The sequence below is a fragment of the Tauraco erythrolophus genome, chromosome 12, assembly GCF_009769465.1.
Source record: "Tauraco erythrolophus isolate bTauEry1 chromosome 12, bTauEry1.pri, whole genome shotgun sequence".
In the NCBI taxonomy this organism is placed as follows: Eukaryota; Metazoa; Chordata; class Aves; order Musophagiformes; family Musophagidae; genus Tauraco; species Tauraco erythrolophus.
In genome coordinates, this window is record NC_141476.1 from 21,022,156 (window position 1) to 21,040,796 (window position 18,641).

General features: G+C 36.8%; 1 protein-coding gene across 2 annotated transcripts in view; it reads left to right on the forward strand.

Annotated features, from left to right (window-relative positions):
- Positions 1-18,641, forward strand: part of ATG7 (autophagy related 7) — a 109,093-nt gene that overhangs the window by 40,731 nt on the left and 49,721 nt on the right. The window contains exons 18-19 of one of the 2 annotated variants that reach the window (XM_086618874.1): positions 7,629-7,751; positions 12,878-12,943. In XM_086618874.1, the coding sequence (XP_086475000.1) occupies positions 7,629-7,751; positions 12,878-12,943 (189 nt within the window). Of the gene's footprint in view, positions 1-7,628; positions 7,752-12,877; positions 12,944-18,641 lie in introns of those variants that run through there. The other variant, XM_086618875.1, reaches the window with a different exon arrangement.

Sequence of the window (18,641 nt, forward strand, 5' to 3'; positions counted from 1 at the left end):
TAAAAATCTCGCAGTTTTGTCTGTATTGTTAGTCTGTGAGTTCATATCAGGAAAAATGGTTACTTGTATACAAAACACGGCAAGGTTATTTCAGAAAAGCTCAGAATGCATGCAGTTCCCCAGAACTTGACATAGGCAAAACCATGCTTAAACTGACATCTCTTAAATTTCTAAGAACTCTACTTTCCTTTTCACTATTCAAAAGAAGAAACTAAAAAGTCCTGAGCTAAGAAAACCTTGTTAAGACCTTTCAGGGCCTATTCTTCAGTAAGGAGATAGTCCATTTTCTGTCCATTGCACTTCACAATCAGTGTGGGTAATCACAACAGACAAACCACATTTGTATCACTGCATTCTTACTCTGAATTAAAACAGCAGTCTCTTTCTTAAATGAATTTTCAGCATATTGTACTTGGATTAGTTAACATTTTGTACTGGTTTACCTTCATTTTTAATTCTGATTACGGGAAGGTAAAGAGAAAATTCTGTATACAGAGGGTGTTTTAATTATTTGGACACGAGCCAAAAATGATGCCATTTTTGCCTTGTGGTTTTTAACCTTCCAGTGTTTTCAGAATAGCCTCCTTCAGCCTGCACCTGGCATACAGCCTTCTTCTGAACTTTGTTTTATGATCTTGTTCTTAAAACTTAATCGTGTGTGAATGCACAAGTGTGTCTGACCGTTCATACACAAATTAAGATAATACTTGGAGTATTATCAAAAGATGAAGTGTCTTTAAAAGTCGTCTTTGTGCTCATGTAATGTTGTCAGAATTTTGTGTTCCAATATCATGAGCTGAGACCCTGGAAAATCAAGATGTGATGTCCAGAAAAGTTCAGTTTTGTTGCATTCTTTTCCATAGGTGTATCACAGGATCACCTTAGTAGACTTTTTTTTTACAACTCTTTAGGACCAAATAAAAATTGAAAACTTCATCAACAGGGAAGAGTCTAGGAGTCCTTTTTTTACAGAAACTAGAATTATGGGTCTCATAATAAAATTTTGAATGGTAGTGATACTGTCCTGTGCAACTGCCTAGACCCAAGATCCCAATGGCTCATGTGCCTCACCTTATTCTCTCCTCACTTAGGATTCTTCACAGCATTGTAGCCTTTCACTAAACTTCCTGTTTTAATAGCAGATACATTGACCTTTGAGGAGTTTAACTGGCAAGATTCGACACGTCTTCCTTATTTTCTAAGCAGCTGTTGAAACTGAAATGTCTCTTCTCAGCATGGAGACAGTCGCAGTAGTTTGCTGTTCATTCTGCGTTGTCCGTGATAACTGCATAGTTAGCAGTATGCAAAAATATATCTAGGCACGTAAAATTTCTAAATAGAACATTGAATTTTGTGATTTTTCCGACTCTGAAATGTTTAGTGAGTATCTGTCCCCGTTGGACGAGGGAGGCAGGGCAGGGAGGGAAAGTGTACTGTTTTCTTAGAGTGGAAAGTGTTTAAAGCCAGGAAGAGTGTCAAACACAGCACCCGTGTTGTTTTGGAGGTAGGCTGCCCATAGATCTTATTTAGTATAAACAATAAATCTGCTGGCTTTCATTTCTTGTTTTCTTCTTCCTGGAAAGTAAACAACACTGTTTGAAGCTCTACAGATGCTTACAAAATGAAAAAAGCCAAAGCAAATGTAAACACTGGTAAAAAGTTTAAAAATTGTGTGACAGAAATGAGGCATAAAATGTGAGCCAGTTTTACAACAGTCGCCAGGTTCTTGGGATTAGGAGTTTATTTTTTGTATTTTTGCTTAACCAGATATTAACTTTTATGCTATAAAGCAATCCTGGAGCAAGATTCTCTTTCTGAATAGCTTTCTACCCAGCAATTGAGACTTCTTTGTTAAGAATGCTTTTAAAAAGAATATAACACCAAGGCTGCACATCTGTTTCTCATTTCAAAACAAGTTCTTTTACTCTAAGCCTGTATTTTTTTCCACCTACCATGAGATTTGTGTTTTTTTTCCTTCAGTAAACAGACAAAAATAAAAAGATTGCTAATAAAATGAGTTACTGTATATCATTTGCACAAAAGGCTTTAGCAATATATTAATTTGTCCCTGTTGTGATAATGAGCATCCACAATGTCATTTGTTCTATCAAAATGCTATCATGTGAAAAATCAGTTGTAGCTCTGGCTCTGGAAAATGGAGACTGGAACTGAGGTTATAGCGTCCACCTGAGGGTGGATTTACCATGTATCAGAAAAGAGTGTGGTTTTAAAATGTGGATTCTCCTGACAGCATTCCTAACAGTTGTGGAATACAGAAGGCATGCTACTTTCTAATTCTCCTCCTAAGCTCTGAATAGTGATCTGCAAGTGAGAAAAAGCTCAGGGTTCCTTAATAAATCCGTGTTGCTCCAGCTTGCCTTGCTAGGCTGAAGAGTTACATCCTTCTGATTCCTTTTGTTGCTGCTTTGCAGTTTTTCCTGCTTGACAAAATTAGTTGCTACATAGTGACATGTCACTGAATGACTGGATAGTGACACATTTATTCCCAGAAGTTGTTTGTGAGGGATTTTTTACTTCTGTGGTCAGATAGTGACTAGTTAAGATCAATAATAATAATTGTAACATCTCTCAAGTATTTTCCTCTTGTAAAGCTGTTATTCAGAATGATCGCGTTGGTACGAAGTATGGTGTTAGCAGCAAAGAGAATTGTTAAGAACTAGAAAAGCAAACTCATGCCAAACATGGGCCTTTAGACTCTGCTGGACATGATTAAATAGGAGAAAACTTCCTTTCCACACAGCAACAAATTGGGCAGTTGTTAAATCTGGAAACGTTTTTTAGAATTATTTTATGCCTATTTGTCAAGACTGGCTTTATTCCTGATGACCTGCAGAGTGTTCCTGTGTGGTCTCCTGGCATAGGAATTTGAGATGAGTTTTATTTTGCCTCATTCTTTTTTCTTTTTGTGGTAAGTTCAGTGGCTACTGAATAACTATATGCTACATTACATTTATTAAAGATCAGCTGTTACTGAATTTATATAGTAAAGGTTAGATGTGGACAAGTTAACGGTGTTTATTCCTTTCATGGTATTTATTTTAAAGTTTTAATAATCTGATTTGGGGTATAAAGTCCCTGAAGGTGACAAAGTGTTCTTTCAATTGCTGCCTATATTAAAAGAATTTCATTATAGTGTATGCCTCCTTTAGTGGTACCACCCCTGCTCAGGCAGCAAACTGAGTGATGCTGCCAGGTCATTCTTTGGCTCCTTGATGTCTTGTTCTCTGGGCCATGTGGCTGGAATTTCTGTTTTAAGACGAGTTAGCAGATACTTATATTCAGCAGGCTGTTCCCATTATAAAAGACAAGTAATTATATTCAGCAAATACACTTTTTGATAACGTTTTTCAGACTTCTGCAGGTGCTAATACAAGAAAAATACTCCATATTGTTGTACTTGAGGTTTTGGTTTTTAAGATACTGTGTCTATGGTCAGATTTGTTACCCTAATTTAGATTTGCCTTTGTAGCACCTTGGAATGTGTAGCAGTGTGACATGATGGAGTTTCTGTAGGGGGAAAATATATTTTTAGGTCTTTCCATAACAATAGCAGATTTGGTCATTTTAATGTGTGTCATTTCTACCCAACTTCACAAAAAAAAAAGAGGGGGGTGGAAAAAAAGCTGCAGTTCACTAGATCCAAAAATAATATGCCTTCAACTCGTGGTTCTGTAATCTTATTTTACTAATATTAATGTTTTATTAATATTTTAACAGACACTTAATGGGAGACTTCCTAGTCTCTTCCATGCTAATCACAGTACAAAGGGCGCGTGGATTTAATAAAAATTCTTCCAGGTGATTCATCCGAAACTAATGGAAGGCGTTGTGGATGTCAGCGTAGTCGTGCAGCACATGAGAATTCGTTTATAGCTGCGGCAGGGAACACGGCAAGGCTGAGCACAGCTCTGGGATAAAGCAGGGCAGTTGGCACGGAGCACCCTGGCACGCCGAGGTAACGTGCTTGCTGAAGAAGCAATACCTGGAAATTTGCACTTCAGGCTTGAGTTACAGTTCTGTGGAAATGAGGATCAAGGCATAGTTAGCAGAGTAACAAAATCAGCCAGATTTGAAGGCTATTTGATAGACTTCTCGTGTGTAGTAAGATTGCACTGGATTCCCTGCTGTGTAATATACGTCTTGTAGCAATTTTTACCTCTGGGAAGAGACCAAAATATATTATTGTTGTCGCTGCATTTCTTTGATATGCTGTAATATTTTAGATTAAGGCTACAGTTTCATTGTGTAAATTGTTTCAACATACCGTGAACTACGATCTGGCCTACATCACCAAAAGATGGCTCATAAGCTCTGCATTGGGGTTCCAACAAATTAAAGCAACAGCAACACATTTGAGAGTGCTGATGGCTTTGAGGATTGTGTACAGGCAGGGCTGAGAACGTAATCCAAGTTGAGAGGTTGATGTCTGTGTACGGTGTATCACAAAGAGCCAGATGCAAGAGACGTCTGCACATCTGGTTGTTTCATTAGAATTTTGAAACACAGAATCCTATTTTTTTGTATATATATATATATGCACTATTCTGTGTATTATATATTTTTCTATGTAAAATATATGTTCTAAATGTATTATTGTATATATAGGATACTGTATCACTGTGGATGTATACATACATTATGTATGTATACATCCACAGTGCAATTTCTCAATGTATATAATGGATAAGATTAAGAGGACACGTCTCAAATGGAATGCTGAAGTTGTCCAGTTCTCTGCATTGCATTATGAACAGTCAGATGAGTTTGTCTTGGTGTGTTTATCTCAGGAATTAAAAAACAAGAAGAAAAACCCAAAGAAATGCTGCTAAGCATTTTTTAATCTTTTTTTTCCTTCCTTTTTTCTTTTTCAATTTCTGATTATGTTTATGGGTCATTGCACAGATACACAAAACTCTATGAATGGCAAAATAATCTTTAAAGTATGAACAGCGGTTTCTCCAGCTTTAGTAACAGAAGGTGACATATTTATTTATTTATTTTAGAGGTGTAAAGCGTCGCCAAGAAGGTACCAAATGTTTGTCAGTCACCTGCATCTGTGTTCTTCCTCTTTATAGTTGTGTTTGTTGTTTCTATTTGTGTTTTTTGAAACCTAAGTATGCAGTAGGTAATTTTGCTGATAAAAGGACATTTTGTATGCAGATCCTAATGCAGATCCTAGTCTGCTTTTACTGGTTAAAATATAAATAAATATATTTTAAAATGAGCTTGAATTCCTGTAGGAGGCAGTGTAAAAGCTCACTGAATCTGTTTCGCTGAAGAACGCTGGTGGGCTGTGCAAGTTCCTACAGTTTTAAGATGTATCAATGCAAAGGTGGTTTGAGACCTTTAGGAATTGTTAAACTAGAAGAGAGTATGATTATTGAGTGTAGGTTGTGGTTTTGGTTGGGTTAGATGAATTCATAATGAAACTATTTTCTGCCCCCCTCCCCTTCTCCCCCACCATTGTCCAAAGAAGGGTGAATGGCTTTTTTGAGTGTGGGGGGAGCAGGAGTTGTCCGTTCATTCTTAAACCTTGGAATGAAACTCACTTGGTTGAATCGCATATTTCACAATAAAACAAAATCCAGTCCTTCCAGGATGATTTTTTCCTTCTTTTCCAGAGGAAATGAATTCCACTGGTTACAGGGAACTTGTCCATCCAGTAAGAGTAGATATGTTTAGGGAGTACGTAAGCTGTACATATTTCCCTTACTGCTTGTCTCCCAAGATAAGGATAGAACATACACAGTGAAAGAAAGTTTGTCCACAGCCCCTGCAGCAGTGCTCTGCATAAAAGAACTTTGTGTTCTACTTACACTTGTTCTGCAAGAACTATACCCAAATGAGAGAAGTTAAAAATAGAGATACATGGTACAGATAATTTGCACAGATAAGCTATCAGAAGGCGTGGGTGGGCACAATGTTGGGATTTGTTCGGAAATTTATGCATCAGAGAATGAAAAAACAGGTACTTCTCTGAGCACAGGAGTCCCGCAGCCGTATCTTGATGCCTGATTTTGGTACGTTTGCTGTGGCTGGGCGGTTATAGAGATGCAGTTTGTGGATTCTCTGGTGTTTAGTAAGTGTTGGGCTTCTGCCGCGCTATCTGCAGAGGATGCGTTTCTGAAAAGTGTGATGTGACAGCAATGCAGTGTTGCTTGTAAGAACGGATGTGGTGAAGAGGGACTCGTGCAGGGACTTAAGACATGCCCAGGGTTTAAGTACATAGGAATGGCATGTGTGGGTGGGAGGTGAGAAGCAGGAGTGGATTATCAGAACCAGCAACTGGAAGAGGTGCTGGCTTTTGCAGATGCTGGGTTTTGGAAAGGATCATCATTTGGAGAAATAACAGCCATTCTGAGAAATAACAGCCATACCTGAAACTGCCTGATCATTAGCTGCTTTTTCTGTCCTTCACTCTTGAACTGATGTCGATTTATCTGAGGAAGGTGATGATTGAGATGAAGATGTAAGCATCGAGAAAGACGACGATAACTTTGACAGTAAAAGGTCTTTGTCAGGCATTCAGTTTCATAGATTAAGCCATTCCATGGACTCTTCTGAAAAGCTTGCATCTTCTCTGTGTGTGGGGATACTGGTGATCCTTCCCCTACTTCTCTGTTGATGTCATCTATACTGTTCCTTTGCATTAAAATATTGTGTGTTTCTGAACTCCCTGCATGCATCCTGCTCTGCTACGTGAATTTCTGTAGGAGACGGTGCTTTGCAGTCTGTCAAGCTCAGCTGCTTCGTCTGTGAGACTGATGGCAGCAAAGCAGGATATTAAAGGATCAGTGGTAGAACAAAAATAGGAAAACAATGGATACTGGGATTGCTCTGTCATCAGTTCCTTCCGTTTCCTTGCTATCTGCTTTCACAGAACTTGTAGAGTCATGTTCATCTTTGACATTTCTCTTTTCTTTCCTCAATCTCCATCATGCTTCATGGAAATCAGCCTACCAAATAGCTGTTTAAGCTAAAGCTGCATGAACACGAAATAAATTCTTCATGGCCAGGGGTTTGAGAGGAGCATAGGCTAAAACCTTTCTTACAATTCTTGTAGGAGTCTATAAGATTCTCATAATAAAAGACAATCTGGGAAAATTAAAGTAGAAAAATAGAGAGTGCTTTAAGATACAATAGTCTAAGAACTATGAATCTCTGGAGATTGGGAGGATGTTGGATTTGGACACTGGCTCGGAGAATTTTTCGGTCTCTCCCAGCCTGGTTCTTTCCCTTAACTGATACGTTGGAACAGTCTGTGTAACTGTGTTTTGTGTAACTCAAATGCTCCTTTCATGACTTTGCAACTTAAGTTTTTCTTCTTAACATATCATCTGTCTTCTTATAAGCTTAAAAATGCATTTAAACCAGGATTTTTTTTAAACCTCACTTCTCTTCCCTCTTGACCTCCACCTTTCCTCACTTTAGAAACTGAATTGGGAGAAATGATCATTCTTTTCTCTATAATTTTTACCTGTTTACAATATACAGTCATTTTCTGAGTGTTCAGAAAGATTGTACTTCTATTTTATGAGCAAAATATGATGATGAATCACATTATGGGCATCTTATTTGAAATTCTTTTCTGTTTGTTTATTTGACAGGTCCTTGACCAGTATGAACGAGAAGGGTTCAATTTCCTAGCTAAAGTTTTTAATTCTTCACATTCCTTCTTAGAAGACTTGACAGGTCTAACTTTATTACACCAGGAGACACAAGCTGCAGAGGTAAGAAAATAAACTTTGGGTGTTAAGAATAAACAAGTGGCAGCAAAGGGTGCTTGGTTTTATGTTCAGTTGTGTAACCATGTGATTAAATGAATCACTAATAGAATTGAGCAGTGGTATTTGATTTACAGGATGATTTAGACGAGCCATGTGCGTATTCCATCCAGTGAGACGTGTCCTTTTAATGTTATAGAATAAGAAACATTGTTGGATGTGAGAGGTCATTCTTTTTAAAGAATAGATGATGGGATGCATGTTTATAGCCAGTTAGAAACGTGTAACACTATTATTATTATTCATTTTGTTGTTGTCACATTTTATGAAATTACAGAAATTTTTTCAGTGACAGTTGTTGCTTGACAGTTTTGAATTTGTATCAGGAAAGTTCCCGTCTGTTGTCATTTTAGGGGGTGTTTCACTGGCAGTGTAAACTGCAGTTTGTACAAGCATTACAAGTACTGTACACAAGTACTGGTATTAGGTAGCCATGATAGCACAGGGCCCAGTATGAGCTAACAGCCACAGTACTTACACACTTCTTAAGTAGGTTGGACAGTCTCTTAAATTAATCGTAACTTCTTATCTCTGAGTTTTCGAATATTGCTTTTGAAGAAAGGAGGTGACTCGTGTTATGTAGTGTAAGGAAATCAATTATACTTTTAGGTCAGTCTAAAATGTAGTTATTATACTGCTTGATGGATTATAACGTGGGGAAAACAATGCTGTTTATGTGTCTAGTGACACAAGTTGTAATGTGGAAGGAAATTTGGGGGATGTTTTGTTCTCATGGGAGATAACCCTGTCCAAATGAGTTGCGATATTGAGTTTGTCCCATAAAAAATGAAACAGGTATCTGACTTAATATTGTATTTTAATAATGATCTGTAATCCTTACTCTGTCTGCAAATGTCTATAGTGTTCTACATTTGTAATTTAATTTTAGTGTAGTTGTATCACATGGATGTTTCCAAGGTTGGCTCTGAGAAGTGATTATTCACTTACTGTAGCCTCTGTAAATGGTATAACTGTTTTTTCAGCTGGTAATGGCTCAACAGTGCTGCTTAATAAGGTTTGTGGGGATAACGATGACTTGGCTCTCTGTTTCATGTTTTAACCTCTTAAAATAGTTGGAGCAGATGCTGGAGACGTTAAACTGTGAAATACCTGATGCATTCTTAAATCTGCATGATGATACCTAGAAAATATTCAAATATGTCTATGAGAGGGATCTGACAAAGGAAAACAAACACCCTTTAACAGGTGCTACTCGCTAGCAGTATGAGTGATTGGAGTCTGATTGCCACACATGACTTTTAGGCTGCTGAGAAGTGTCTAGTCTGCTAATGACAGCGTTAAAACCAGTTACGGTGGCCCTATTTAGTAATCTATTACTTTGTGGATATTAATAAATTCCTTTTACAACTTCAGAATGTGTACAGGTGTTTGTTTATAAAGTTTTAGATATCCTTGACAAAATGTAGAGTCTGGTGTAAGTTTATTGCAGCTTACTCAAGTTGAAAGTTTAACATAAAAAAATGGAATTAATGTGCTTTCAAAAATGTTCGGGTTCAACAGTGAGGTTAATACAGTGACATCATTGCTCAAAGGTGGAAAAACTGACATACTGAATGCTAATGCATTCAAATTAGCCCAGCCACCATAGAACCAACGACTTTTCTTGATTGCTTCCCTGGAGCATTGCTGTGTTTTTGTAAAAACTCCTCTGTTTTATCAGGGTTAACTATTCTCAAGGTCTCGGTAAAGTTCGCACTTATGAGCGGGAAGGTCCAACAGGCAGATTATTTGCAGGTTCTGGAGCATGTTTGCTTTTGGGGGGTAAAAGACCTGACCAGTTCTTTTGTTACATCTTGCCAGTGTTGACTGAAAAATAAAGAGGTGGTTTTGTTGTCCTCCACCACTCCCTCAGTACGTAATCTGGGGAAGGTTATAAAGTTTTTAGGCTCACAAGAGAGTGCTTTTAGTATATTTGCTGTTGAATTGTTCTTGTATTTTGAGCTCATTTTTCTCATACAATGCAGTTGGTGCAATTTATGTTACTGAGTTTGAAGACTGCGAAATGGCTTTGCAGGTTTCTGGCTACTTTTGAGCTGCTGTTGGCAGAATGTAGTCTCTAAAATGGAGGTGTTAGATATGTTCAGATTAGTGCTCTTTAGGTTGATTTAGATATTCTCGATACATGGCATTCTGAAAACTGCAAGAAAAGTAGTGAGAAAAGTTTCAAAAGACATTTATGGCTTATTTTGGTAACTGGAGTGTTTGTTTGTTCTGTTGAGAAGTTACTTGCCTTTCTGCGCTCAAACTCTTCAAAAATATTTTCTAGATGATTGTTGGGTTTGGAGACCATAAAAGTGGCTTCTAGTAACTGAAAATTTTCCATTCCTCCTATGCAGTAAAATTTGGCCAGTGCCATTGCTCGGCTGGAATGAAAATAGACTTGTAAACTTGTACGTCATCCAACCTTAAATTTACTGCAGTGATGTCATAATTGTGTCATAATTCCATATATAAAATTACTGATATTAGGCTAACAAAATTGCATCTGATAGGTAAACTACTCAATGTTGTTCTCTTTTTAAAAAGGATTGATCTTAAAATGTCGATTCATTAAGACCATTTAGTTTTAATGTTTTGCTCAGAAGTTTCCACATGCTTAGCACAGACTGCATTTGCCTGGATTAAAGCATCACAATTTGCAGTAAGATATGGAAGACTTTTCACTTACTAAATATCTTTTTAACTTGCATTGTTCAATTTCCTCTTCCCGTGCCATGCTGTTGACCTAAGTATCATCTTGACATACTTCACCTTTTAAAATTACTGATAAGTATATAATCATAAATCAATGTGTAACCAGAGTAGGAATCATAGCACAGATTTAGTTTGTGGTTCAAATTTGATACTAATTACGGAGGTTTTAGCCAATAGAGCATCTATTTCTTTAACATGAGATGCATCAGGAAATGATAAATGTTCTACATGACTTGCTTAGCATGACAATTTACTCAGTAAATAATAAAATTAGCAAGTGTTTCTATTCTGTCTTGAAATGACAGTGAATTTCAGGCATCTGCTTTTTCCACATCTGGCTTTAATTTAGGTTCTTTGGAACATTTTTTATTTTTTTTAATAGCAGTTAGATATTTATGTACAGCTTCAACAAGAGGCTCTGATGACACGCGTGGCTTTGAAGGCCAATAGAAGCTGTGGGAAACTCCCACATCAGCACTTAGACCTTGTTTCCACTGGATGCAGTTCACTTTGGGAGCTGCCCAAGCTCATGTGAAAATTACACTCCTGTTTTCCAGATCACTTTGTCTTCTTGCTCCTAACCTGAACTTTTTAACTTGATGCTTGTTCAATGTGTAGTCAAGTTTAATAGCTGGGCTTAAACTAGAGGAAGCCTATGCATCTATTGAATTATTCATCAGGAACTAGAGGCATTGATTTGGAGACACAACAGCAACGGGCTGAGTGACTTCCTGTTCGGAGCTTGGCTGGGCTGCCCTGTGATGGTTGTGCATCACAGTGCATCTCTAAAACCAGCTGGTTTGTTTGCTGCATGTGCCAGACTTAACCCTGCAAAGTATATTTAGTTTGCTGGTGTGGAAAGCTCTTTGTATTTAACCTAAATTAAATTAAAATTATAGCTTTCCTAATTTACACTCGACTCCTCTGTGTTAAAGATTGATTTGTACTGATGTGGTACGCTTCTGGAAGTAAAAACTGACACATTAATAAAACCGATAGTCAGGATTATTCCATAGTTGTGGAAGAACCATTCCCATTTATAACATTTTCTAAGAAGCTTCCTTCTTCAAGGGCACTCATTTTATTGTTGCCCTTTTTCTTCAGAAACAACTGATAGTATGAAAGTGCTTTTGAATCACTGGAAGATGCAGCATCTGTTGAGATGTATTGACAGGAGTGATAATGGTGGTAAAGTGGATCTTTTTGCATAAATTTACTGGAGTGTGTGCAGTTGAGTTTCTGTACAAGACTTTTTCAGTGATGTCCGTTTTCAGAAGTACAGAAACTTGATTTCTCTCTCTTCTTAATAAGACCCAAGTATAAATATACTTTCTTACTTCAGATGTCAATTCTTAAATTACTTGAATGCTTTAGGAAGCTTTACTATTCTTTCTATTTTCATCAGGATGAAAGAAATCACCAAATACGTAAAAGAAATAAAATTTTCTTTATATTTTATGACTAATTGAAATGCGAGAAATGGTAGAACTCTTGCAATCGAAGAGAATCATAAAGAATTTGGGAAGAAATCAAATTTTGACCAGAGTTCATATTGCTGAATGTGATTATAAAGGTCAGATATTGGTGCTGGCACATCATGATGTCTGTGTTATTTTACTTTAGTAATTTGGTAATTCAGTTTTGGGGTTTTTTTTGTCTCTTATAATGTGATCTATAGTATCTGTAGTTTCTATGACAAGTTCTTGTGGTCAGTGAATGAACCCTTTTTGATCATTGCAAAATCCCTTTGCTGTGCTGGGTTACAATGCAGATTAGAACTCTTGTCCTAAAGAAGAGTAGGATTAATTTTTAAAAAGTAGTAAAATACTTTGAGTTCTTTGAATAGGTGAAAACATAAAAAATCCTTTTTTATTCTGATTCTGCACTTATTTGAAGTTTGTGCCTGAACTTTTTTCAGCCATTTCTTGGAGAACAGGGCTTCGTTGTATAATAGGCAGCTGCTTTGAAAGTGAATTTTGTGCTTATCCAAATTTGGAAGAAAATTCAGAATTTCCAATGTGCTTTGCTATTAAAAATATCCTGCTTGCTTCTGATTCTGCATGATATTATGTAATGTGTTTGATGCTGAAACAATAACATATGACTTGCTGAAAAAAAAAACCAAATAAAACAGAAAAACTCAACTTCAACAATATAATAGTAAAAGTTCTGTAACTTAACGGTTTGGGTTTTTTTTTCAGTTAACCAAGCAGTATTTGGAGTTGAATTTTACTTGGTGTTATGAAAATTTCCTAAAAATCCGCTACTCATGAGTACATCAGAATTAGTATTTGAGACTTTTCTGTGTCTCTGAGCTTTTTTGTTTTCCTTCATGTTTTTAATCTGGTGCATTTCAGGAGAAATTCGCTTTGACAGGTTCAGGCCTGCCTTGGCATCTCTTTCTTAAGAGATTAAGAGATTAATCTGTTTTGTTTCAGGAGGTGGGTTGTTTTTTTCTTTTTGAGTTTTCTCATGATGTCAATTAGTGTCATCATTTTTCTTCATTCATCGAGCAGTATTTCCCAGATCTTCAAATAATGGTAAATTTTTCTACAAAAGAACTCAAACAAATCAAACCTGTAGAACACAATCCAAATGAGAAATGATCCTCAGTTATGGTAGATTTTAAAATGTATGTAAATTTCCAGTGCATTCTGGTTACTATGCTTTGCTATTACATGCCTAAAATAGACTTAGTAAGTCTGTCCTTCACCACGATGTTCGGCTGAATCTGTGGTTTCTGCTGTGGAGACTTTGCCAAGGAGAGGTAATTGTTACATCAACAGAAAACAGTCCAAACTGAGTTTTATGCCTTTGGACAAGCCCAAGAGTGGTCTTTATGCTCATTCCTTACGATGCTCGTTGAAGAGTTTAGGAATATCTGTGAAGTGTTTCCTCTATTTTGTACCAAAGCATGATCTCTGTCTTTCCCCTGATAACTAATTATTACTAATAATACTTAAATGCTCTTCTTAGTATTTACATCAGCAACTGATATGCACAAATACTGGTGTTTCATGGTATATTTGAGTGAATATTTGTCCCTTCAGGACAGGCAGGGCCATGTGCAGTCATTTGACTTAGTGGAAGCCAAGGGAAAGAAGGGGGAAGGACCAGTTGATTGTAGGGTTGTACAGAACGGAAAGATTTGTTTGGGTGTACTGTACCACAGGAATGCTTCAAGGGAGATCTCAAGGCTGAGAGCCTGGCAAGTTTATGAGCCGAGAGTCCTGTAACACCAGAGCTTGGAGTGCTATAGCTACAAACATGTTTTCATCAGTCAACCCTTGTGAATTTTTGCATTTCAAAGAGAGATGTTAAAAGTGAGGAAGGCTACGGAAATGCTGCCCGTATCACTTCGAATGAGTAAATCTACCTTGTCATGAACGTCCTGTGTGACCTTGTCTCAAAAATGTGAAATAACTGTATAAAATATTTTTACTTGCAAATTTTGGCCTGTAAATGCTGGCATCCTTCAATAAAAGGTGCTACTGATTAGCTGCATAGATTGATAGATTTATTAAACTTGTATAATTTTTAGTCAAATAGAATGAAACTCTTGAAATTCAAATGTAAGAATTAGTACTCGGGGATAGAGATAGCGGAAATGATTATTCAGTGTAAAGATTTTTATTTTTTTTTAATTTAAGCTGCTGTTGATATCAAGCTGTCTTTTTTTGTTTGAAATTTCAAATATATGGGGAAAAAATAGACTAAAACCACTGAAAGAAACAGAATAATGGCATTTGGGTTAGCAACAGATGGTAATTTTTAGATTTTTTTTTATGTATTAAACTGTCATAGTTCCAAACTTTGATAGAGTTTAAATCTATCTCCGTATAAAATTTCACAATAAATCTTGCCCAACCATAAAATTGAAAGTCCTGCTATGAATAAACTTATAATCTCATCAGTTTTTATGTGAAGGAAAAAGCTATGCAACAAATAGCAGGCAGTACCTCACTTTATATGAGCTATAAAAGAAAAATTGCCTTAGTAATATAGCACCTTTCCAGGTGCTGTGAAACTGCTGTAGCATTAATATTTACTCTATATTCTTCAGAGTGCCTGTGCAGCTTTTGAGTACTGGCTTGTGTGGTTAATAATTCAGGATTGTTTCTCCTCTTCATAAACAGTATTGATCAGGTTAGTACTGTTCAGTATGAGATGCTCTCTACCGAGAGGGCTCAAAGTGTCTTTGCTTTCTGATTTAACAGAAATGATCCTGTTTTAACAATAACAGCACCTCAGGTACATTTGCAAAGGTACACTTGTTTTCTTTTTCATTAATTATTTTAATCACTCTCATTAGAACAGTATCTAAGGAAGGAGTGTGTGAACTGATGAAGTTATGCTTCAGTTTGTACCATGATAGTAAATTATACTTAATATTTAAGATATTAGAGTATTTTTAGTTCATGATGAACATAACACCCAAAATTTTGGAGTGAACATCTATACTGAAGCTATAAAATCTGAAAAATGGATTTGTTGATGTTATTAGAAACTAATTGTGCCTCTAAGGAACTTAGTACACTTAATTACATTTTTTACTATTGTCTTCTGCAAGACAGAAAAAGACATACCTGCAATTTTGACATCACAGAATGTCAGGGATTGGAAGGGACCTCAAAGGATGACCTAGTCCAATCCCCCTGCCGGAGCAGGACCACCTAGATCAGATCACACCACACAAGAACGTGTCCAGGCGAGTTTTGAACATCTCCAGAGAAGGAGACATGATGATAGGGCACGAAGCATGTGCAAATGCAGCACAACGCTATCACTGTGTTAAATATTCCCTATCCCTCCTTTTTTTTTTCTTTTTTTCTGCTTTGGACAGTAAGTGCATTTTTCCCAATGTAACAAAGGTAAAACTTTTTCTTCAGCAGCATTCCCACCCTTTTGATATTTGACTGAGAAAAAAGTGCTGCACATCTCTATCACATAATATAATTTTTAATTTATTAACAATATAATATATTCTATTATTGTCTAATTTTCCATGTTTCCATTTCACCTTCTCTGTATATGGCTAAGGAAATCCTATCTTGAGTGTTTTGGCTGCTCCATCAGCAGAAATAGACACAAAATCTACCAATCTGGGCACAAAATGTAATCCTATATAATCTAAAGGTAAAGAAAGGCAATCAAAGGAGTTAAAAAAATCAACTAGGTTGGCAGTGGAGATAGAGTTGTGCAAAGTGCTTTTCCTACATCTTCCTAATGACTCTCCAGAGTTTTAAGGTAAAGCAATGCTGAACAACTGTGCCTAAAAACTGATATGGAATCACTGAAGTGGTCTGTCACTTCAAAACAGTGAAGTTATGAACATGGATTTCCTGTAAATTCTGGCCTAATTTTCGAGGAGTCTCACACCTTGAAATTCATGGGGAGTTACAGAGACCCTAAAATCTTTCTTCGTAATCGGATCCAAATGTTTTTGGCTTGTAGTCTATTCCCTCCTTATACTCCGTTTCCGCTTCCCTCTATCTAGAAGAGGACTAGTACTTTACAACACTAACCATGTGTTGGAGAGACAGATTTGCTACCTGGCGGTGAGAGCCACTAATAACTTTACACTTGTAATAGGTTTAATTCTCAATCTTCTTGTCTTGCTTAAAATGGAAAAATGACTTCTCCATGTTGTCAGCTATGCAATTCAGCAGTCAGATTGCAAAAGTCTGTCACGACGAAGTTAAAGTGAGCGCTGCTCATGACTTTTACATTTAATACAGGAACAAAGTTTATAGTAGGGGGAAAAAAGTATCAAAATGTGGTAAAAGACAGCATAGTAGTGTGAAAGTCTACCTCTCACTCTTTCATCACTGTATGTATACATAAGAGAGCACCGTGATATGTATAGAAAAAGAGGTCATACTGCGTGTCGTAATTTGTAATTTGTCAACGTTATCCTGCAGTATTTGTCTTTATTTATATTATCCTAATACTGAACTGTCCAGCTGCCTGGTCATAAAGAATGCTTTCCAGATTTTGGGTTTGTTTTATTTGAACGTTCACTCAAACTTATCCTACCGTTACCTGCCTTTGTTAGCCCTCTGCGTCTCTCTGAAAGAGAATATTTTAGCTGGTTCAGATGGCCTTTAAACATTACATACAGATAAAATAAAAACCTTGTCAGAGTACTCAGTGTCTCATGGTAATTGGGTTCAAAAATCCCTGGAGTAAACTTTTGGGGAATAACTGTCTAACGTTTTGATAACCTGCACTGATTAGAGGTCCATTTTATGGTCTATCATAAAAAAGTAATGGTTTAACTGTGATTGGGACCTGATTTTCTCAGTTACTGCAGTGCTATTGGTATGTGATAAACAAAGGGAGAATTATCAAGTGATTGTGATCTTGTTCTTGTAGAAAGAAGGTCTTACATGTGTCTCTGCTCTCAGCTTCTTTGTTTGATGCTTCAAATACTGATGTTACTGAAATAGGGCATTTTTATATCCACAAATGGAAAAGTAGTGAGACATAAGCATCTTAAAAATGAAGTTGTATGAAGCTGCGGGCAGGTAGACTTAAAGCAGCTTACTGGTGAACCTTTCTACCCCAAAAATTCAATTCTTCTGAATCTTTTTGCACTTCCCTTTTGTGGGAATAGATATTATGAAATTGTCAGCTGTCTCCGTCCCCTTTTGAACAAGGTGTACTAAAAAGTTTCCAGGTCTCTCTTGCCTTTGAGACCCAGCCAAATGATACATCTAGATGCGTCACACCTTACAGTGACTAAGTGGTCTTAAAAATTACTGTGTATTGGAACTATTTTTTTTTTTTTCTGCTCACCTAACTCTTGATGTCTTGCTACGAAGAAGCGCAGAACAACTGCATCAGTTTGAGTAATAACAGGAAAAACAATCTTCCTAATTCCTGAAGTAACCTCAGAAAACTATCTATCTTAAAAATGCAGTTCCTTTACTGGAATTCTAGTGAAGACAGGATAGTCAGTAAGCAAGAAACTGAAGTTCATTAATTAATACTTAAAATACTGAGAGGGAGCAAGTGCATATCTGGAGATGAAACTGTGATCCTCTTGGCGGAGGGCTTTCAGCCTCCTTTCTTTCCCTTCACAAGATGCTGACTTTTTCTTTGCCCGTGCTCTAATCAGTTTTCCTTCCTTGTGGGATTTGGAATTAGACAGGTGGTGAGGACAAGAGCTGCATTGTCCAAAATATCTAGCTAGTTTTTGCAGAGAAGGCTTTATGAAAACAAGACTGTCTTTTGGATCAGGCCACGATTTCAAATGTCATTACTAAAACAGTACTTGGCAAATTAAGATTATAACCTGCATTCTTTTTTTTTTTTTTGGGGGGGGGAGGAGGATGAGAGGAGGGGAGTAATTATCTTCAATAAAGATTTTCAAACTATGTTGACTCCTTTTTCTTTAAAGGAAAAATCTCCAGTAAAGAAAAGAGAAGTAAAATAATTTAGGGATTAAATCTCTTCCATTCCAATATATTTTGCTACAATGAAGAATGAATAGACTGTTCAAGATGCATTCTATTATTCTCATGTGAAGAATAAGAAATGACACAGCACAGACAAACATGCTGATAAACTTTGTTTTATAATTAAGAACATAAATTATACAATGTGCATCTTAGTGCAAGCGAACAGTTCAGAGTATATGGGCCCCTGTAGATCATTCGAGTGAAAAAAGAAAAAAGTTTGCTGCTGGACAAATTACTACCAGATGCAGATTTCAATAAACACGTACTGTTGTAGCCTTACCCAGAGGTGCTATGAATTTCTTGAGGCAAGTCTGCCTCCGCAGGCACTAAACCCTTGAACGTTTGAATGTTAATTGAGTTCCTGTATTATGTATGAAGACACTCCCTGCCCCCTCTTTCGATGGTGTTCATCTTCTAGGCCGTTAAATGTTGTCCGCAATAGTATTTAATTGTTAACCGTGTTTGCATTCTTCTGACAATCCGTGTTTCCTCTGGAAATGTCTCTAAATCTTCCTCTACATCATTCATGTTAGAGTTCTGCAAGAGAACTTGTGCTGGCAATTCTCACATGCACCAAGTGCATAGAAATTTTGTTATTGTCAATATGTAATTTTGACTGCAAGACCGTTCTGTACAAACAGTAGTAGCTTTTTTCCAA